At 38.8% G+C, this 6,997-nt stretch overlaps 1 protein-coding gene across 1 annotated transcript; it reads right to left on the minus strand.

The window, feature by feature from the left end:
* Positions 1-2,365: 2,365 nt before the first annotated feature.
* TMEM175 (transmembrane protein 175) lies at positions 2,366-6,722 on the minus strand (the record flags this gene model as incomplete). Its single annotated transcript, XM_009083334.1, has 5 exons — positions 2,366-3,053; positions 3,547-3,688; positions 4,514-4,592; positions 5,889-6,053; positions 6,639-6,722. Coding segments are annotated over 5 exons (1,134 nt in total), but the record flags the coding sequence as incomplete, so codon positions are not given.
* Positions 6,723-6,997: the final 275 nt, after the last annotated feature.

Raw genomic sequence — 6,997 nt, forward strand, 5'->3', positions numbered from 1 at the left:
GGGCAGTTGGACGTTCAAACGGGTTGACCCGCTGGGTGTCTGTCGTGTCTGTGCAGATGCTCAGTCTGACTGGACACACTTCAGCTGACCCTACTTTGAACTGGAGGATTTCCAGAGGTACCTTCCAATATCATCTAAACGTGATTCTGGGATTATAATGGTCGTTGTGTTCCACTTTAATTCTAGAGACAAAAGCCTTCAGTCATTAGGAATTCAGCAAAGAACAGCTGGTTACAGTTAGGTCTGGGAATGTCCTTCCTACTTCAGAATGACACTATTCAAATTAGTGCAGTTTGTTTCTCCAGAACTTACCAAAACTATCACAATGATCCTCAACCAACACATCAAGTTTGCCCTATAGTTTAGGTTCTGAGATAAACCAAATTTGATTTGAAAAATGTTACAGTGGCTGCAAGCAAAAATAAAGCTGTTCTTCCTGCAGAACAAATTACTTACTTGAAAGGGAATAAAATAACCAAATCCCAAAAACCCTCCAACCAAACAGAAAACAACCCCAAAAAAGAGGGGAAAATGCATTAGTTGGCCAATACAATTCCTTGTAGTCTTTATGCATTGCAATTCACTACATTTCAAAGCATCCTTGTAAACACTGCAATGAAACTCATTGCTCAGATTCAGTTTTGGGTCTCATTTTCTTCAAATACTAAGAGAAGTAGAATCAACATTTCTTTACATCACATTAAAAGCATTTCGGTGTTCCATACACAGTCACAAAACTGCTGAGGTTGGAAGGGACCTTGATGATTTAGAAGGGAGAAAAACCATCTGATGTAATTTTAATTGTAGACATTGGACTTAGTTTTCACCTGCAGAGCAGAAATAAAGGGCTAGAAGCTTTGTTTTATCATTGATTGAAATTTATTACAAATACACAGTCACTGCACATTAGAAACAAAACCATAACAAAAAGTGCTTTTATTAAGTATCAGAAAAAATGTGTGATACACAGCACAATACAAGTAATTTAACCACAACCAGGTTATTTATCCCCTTGAATAGCTGAACATACTCATTTCACAGGTAGTATGTAATATTAACAATTACATACAGGTATCAAGGTGCTTCAAACCAAAAGCACAAGTGCTTTTTCAAGACTGATCTCAACTGAAACAAGGTATCTAAAATTTGTTTTCACCTGTAATTTCTCCAGGCATACTTTGCCACAGTAATTTTTATTTTATTTTTTGTTAAGAGCAACAGAATTCTTCAAATGCCTTTAAACACGGCATTGAAGTTGTCAGGCACTAAGACAGTTCAAGATACAAACTAATGGCTCTGCCAAAAAGAAATGTAACAGCTTCAAAGGCAGCCAGAGGCTAGATGACTTGATAAGCTACGGCTTATCAAATTTCACATAAAAGTTAAAAAAAAAATTAAACAGCTTCTACAGGGTTAGTTTCTTCTGCTCTCTTCCTGAGATTCAGAATTCTGTGGGATCTCTTAGTTTGTCACTACTCAGGATGAAACTCAACTCCCCTACCTGATGGGGAACTCATATGTGGCTGAAATGTCTCATACTCTCTTTTAATATAGCATTCATGCCTTCAGAGTAACAGAAGGATGTTCAATAGGCATGAAAACAGACACAAAAACTTGAGAAATCCAAACTTTTCAGATGAGCAAGTGCTTCAGAACAGAAAACAAAGTTACATCTCGTCCCACAGCTCTTTTCCCCGGGAGGATATCAAAGCAACTTGAAACTTTGGATGCATTGCCACATGAATACAAACTTTTTAAAAAAGAACAGGTATGTCTAAAGAACTTGTGTTCAGGTAGCCTGGAAGACTGCACATTGGTCACAATTGCAACTCCCATCCAAACTCATGCGCAGAGCCACTCAAACACAGGTAATTTTCGAAATCCTTTCCCCAGTTTGTGATGACGCAGAACAGACACTCTAACCATTTAAAAAAACCCCCGAAACCAAAACAGGAAACCAGCAACCTGAATGCAGAAATGTTCCACCATGATGCTCCATCCAGAAATCCAGAGGTCTCTATGTCTTCCATGACTCACTTCTTATCTTAGAGTAGCACAAACAGCTTCTATACTTGTGTTCAGCTGCCCTTTTGCTGGGCAGCTGTTTGTGCACTTCATTGATCATCACTGCAGTTACATGTCAAGCAGCACCTACAGGTTAACACTAAAGGAAGGGGAACATGCTTTTTTTTGTATCCCCTATTTACCCAATGTTTTCAATTACAGATTTTGGAGAAAGGGTCTTGAGCATGACCAGCTAACACTTAGATATGCCCTAGTTATGGTCAACGCAGGCTTTGGTTTAGATCAATATAATGCACACATGAAGATAATGTGAGTTAGAAGAACTTAAGTTAATCTTGTAACTTCACATGCACTGTGCAGAAGTTTAGGACAGCATTTCAGTAGGAGACAAACATGCCTCCTCTTCTTCTAACAATACAACCTTCCGTCTGGAGAGAGACATCACAGACTTTATGACAGTTAAAGCAATTCTAACAAAAATGCGCAAGGCAAGAAAAGCAAAGGGGATCACAATCTGCATGAGATGGAAAATTGCTGTGCTAAATTCACTTAACAAGCATGTTAGAAAGAAGGTCCCAAGGCTTACACAAGGGTAGAGAGCCAGTTTGGCAAACATGAAGGCATGCTCCTTGCCCCCATACCTAGCAAAGGGATGCAAAGTCTCCCTTTCATTGAGAAGGGCTGTAGTCCATATTGCAAACTGAAATATGCTGGCAAAGAAAGTGATAACACAGCTGACCTGAATGGCTTCTATTTCATTATGAGACTTCTCTGCAAATTCACTGGTCAGCTGGTATGCTAGTGGGAGCCCACCAATGAAAGCTAATGAAAGGATGTTAAGCAGTCCCATCAGTCGAGTTGCTTTTGTTACATACAGGAAAAGTGAGTGATGGACAAACCACAGGAGACCGATTGTAACAAATGAGCCAAAATAAGCAAGGTAGTTTGGCCCATATTCACTTAAAGCCTTGAGAAGGCTGCCATGGAACTTCTTCTGAACTTCTCTGGGATCAGGGACATTGTCTTCACTGTGGAGAGAAAATTTACTTTACTTTGCATATTACTGTTACAAAACCACATCTAGAGCAACTCTGAATTCTGTTGCTTTACTCTGAGCAAGTAGGGGACAACAGGCATCTGCTCTGTAGCTCTTTAATTTGTAACATTTTAAATAACAGCTCTGCAAAGAAATTAGATCTAAAAGGAAATATGAATGTAAGTTGGCATTCTTTGGCTTAATATAAATGCCACAATGACTAAATATTTTTTCTTGATATAAGCCTTTCATCTGAAAACATAACTAAGCAAAAAAGGAAACTTTGATCTTCAAGACTCTCCACCCCAACATATATTATGCAGAGTGATGATCACTACTGCCAAAACGTGGGTGTTAGGAAGTGTCTTTGGTTTGTGTTCTGTATCTTTCCAGAGAATCATACCTAAAGCTACCACTACAGGTTTTAGAAGTAAATACTTGGTTAATTTCATTCCCTCAAATATTATGTACGGACAAAGCCTTACCATATATCCAAAATGAGCAGGGTTGCCACAATAGCATAGACTCCATCACTAAATGCTTCTACCCGTTCCTTACTCAGAGGCTCACTGAGGTAGAAAGTGAACGTTTCTAAGCTATGATGCTCCTCCTCTTCATCTCTCTGACCTGGAAACAAATCCAGATATTTACTAGTGAAAGAGGGAAGTATTGAACATGGTAGTTCAGCAACCTTCTATGACCTCCCTTTCTCTTTCTCCCCACCTGCCAAATTTTTTCTGTAGAAAGAAGGGTGCCAGTCATCCACACAGGTCAGTCACTCCACTTTTTTCGGCATCTGTGCCTCTCCCTGAGGATCATGTTTCTTTCAGGACAAGTGCTTCAGGGACAAAAAAAGCCCTGTCCTTCAAGCTATATGGCAGACCACTTCCACTTAGCGAATAATGACTCAAAGCTGTAATTGAACAAAACAAATCAGATGCTGTGCTGCAGGAAGCCCTAATAGCAGTAGGTCCTCTAAGACAGTGTGGAAAACTTATACTCCATGGCAGAAAAAAAGCCTCACTGGAGCATTTACAGGTGCAGCACTTGCTGGTTTGAAAACGTGTGGCTATTCAGCATTGCAGTGAAAAAACTGATACAAGCATAGAGCTTGCTTCTTATATTCTTCCATCCCCATGCTTCCTTTTTAGGAGGGAAAATGGATAGAGAGCCTGCAGCCACCATTCAATACTTGTGTGTGTCTGCATGCACGTGCATACCCAGGACAAGCCAGAGAGGTTTTGCACTCAGAAACGATCTTTAGATGTCTTGTGCCTCATCACAAATACAGGAAACCAGGGAGCCAAGGAGGAGCTGTTTGGAAGCACATCAATAAGCCCCAAAATAACTATGTTCCAAGACTGAAAAAGGAATCAGAACCAAAATTACTTTGTTCCAGGCTGTATGTTGACAACCTAATCAGAACATACTCCTATGAATTTTGCTACTCACCAACAATCTTGGTTTTACACCATGAAATGAAGCGAGAGAGATGTGGAAAAACAATTACGAGTCCAAGAAGTACATAAGACTGTGGAGAAGAAAATTAACAGTTTAAATTCAGTTATCAAAATATAAATCACCTTCCAAGTTTAATATGAAACTATTACTCTCAATCTTAGGTATAATCACATTGAGAAAAACAAATCTTGACATTACAAAGTGAAAAAGGCTCACCTGAAATGCACATGCGCCTCCTGAATATTGCATGTGTGATCTAATGCTGCTTTCTGATAGCTAATTTAGTACCAGTAATGAAGCAGGCTAACAGAGGTGAAACAATTCTGCTAACAAAAGTGCAGGAATTGCTGCTTTGGAAGCTGAACTATCCCACAGGATCCTTACTGGTCCCTTCCAATTTGAGATATTAAATGCTTCTACTATTTGTGTGGCAAAAACACATTGGTGGGTCATAAGTGGTTTGCAGGCTTTGCACAGGTCTAAGCAAGTGAGCAACTTGAAGACTAATTTTCCTGTTGCTAATATTAAAAAAAACAAAACCCAAACCACTGGTGAACAGGGTGAGGGAGAAGAGGAAAACATATTTTCAGATAAAATTAGGCCTTTTCACCTTTGAACCCATAACTGCCTTTTCATCAACACCAACTTGATTCCTCCCAAATTTGGGGATTATTTAAACACTGCTAATTCCCATGGAATCTTTCTCAAAAGTCAGTTAAACCATTTTTTTCCTAAAGAACAAGAGGAAAGGAAGCTCAGGATACATTCAAAAACTAGATTTCGGTTCTGAGCAGGGAATTTCAAAAAGATAAAAGCTATTAATAAGTAGGAGCAACTCACTGCCGTTTAATAAAGATGGCAGAGACAAAGGCTGTGTAAGAGCAGGCCTTACCCAAAACTATTTTGAGACGCAGGCTGGCTAACTAGTTTGCTTATTCTATCTGCTCTTGCACCCCGAGTTAGTACAGCAATTGCATTCACTTGTCTTCAGTTTGTACAATATAGTGTTTATTTCATGTAACCTTCAGCCTCATCTGAACTACTTCTGATGGGCAAGATCTGAAGTCATAGTTTAGAAGACTTGCTTCCTGCTAAGAGAAGCACTAAAAAACCAATCAGGCATAGCAAGTAAAGTTAATATTGTAGCAGAATCTTCTTCTTAAACTACTTGAACTCAACTTACAGACTGATATGTGTGAATTTAACACATTTGGTGCAAAATAGCAGCCATGAGTACAACACCACAGAACTGGCATCTGAGAAGGTCTGTGTATTTAACATGGACACCATTATATTAGTACACAGTCCTCAATACGACGAACATTAACTGGTGCATCAAGGTTTTCAGTTAACTGGGAGAACTTACCAAAGGAATAAAGAAAAAAGAAAAGATGGCTGCTAAAAAGCAGAAAACTGGTACTCTTAGGATAATCTTCAAGATATGATGTTTATAGAAATTCTGATTTTCAGACTCCTGTATCCGTTGATTCAGTAAGTGTGGGTGATAGAATCCGTACACTACTATCACAGCCTGCAAGGAGAAGAGCATTACTGCACTTATTACATGTTAAGTATATGCAGCATTTCAAATATAAAATGTAAAATTATGCATCAACAAATTCCAAAACACTTTCAAACTTATTCTTCACTCCTATATGAAAGATTGGTCTTACATGACCATGGATCTTACACGAAGAGGAATGAAGACCTCCATAATAAGGAACAGAAAGCGACAAAGCACCAGGAGAAAACAGTGCTGCAGGACTGAGGCTCAAAGGCTATGTTCCCTCACCCACCGCAGCACGGCTCAGTAAGAACCTCGGGAGGAAAAGTCAGTTGCTATTTCCCCAAGGCATTTTTACAGAGGGTGATAAAAAAAATTACTACTCTGTGATCTTGGAGATTGAGTTGCATAAAAAAGCTTCACAGGACAGTTGCAATGCAAACTTTCATCTTACATACAGATATTGTATTATCACAACAGACACAACTTTGAAAAAGAATGCTATACAAGCAACACATCTAGCAAGTTATACCCATAATTAAGAAACTTAATTTCAGTTCTACCCAAGAAAGTCTATTTAAAAGTGAAAATGTAAATGGATAGCTCCAATACCTGTATAAGGCCAATGACAACAGCACAGACACTGAACAGGAAAATGCCGAAAGGTACCTCAGGAAAGGAGGCCATTAAGGAAAACTAGAAAAAAAAGCAACTAGATCAAATATGTAATTAAGAAGCAGTGTAAGAATAACAGTAGAGAAATGGAAGCATTCTTCATTCAATACTGAAACTCAAAAACCTAAACAATAATTTTCATTTCAATAATTCCACTAAATGCAATTTGTAGCCACAAATACATGCAGGCATCCCAATCAAAGGCATCTGGAGAGATGGCTTTGCTCTGATGTTCATACTGTTAACCTTAACCTCTCTAACATTATGTCTCCATAGTAACTACAGGCTGGCTTGTA

This window comes from Acanthisitta chloris, unplaced genomic scaffold, assembly GCF_000695815.1.
Source record: "Acanthisitta chloris isolate BGI_N310 unplaced genomic scaffold, ASM69581v1 C17011712, whole genome shotgun sequence".
NCBI lineage: Eukaryota > Metazoa > Chordata > Aves > Passeriformes > Acanthisittidae > Acanthisitta > Acanthisitta chloris.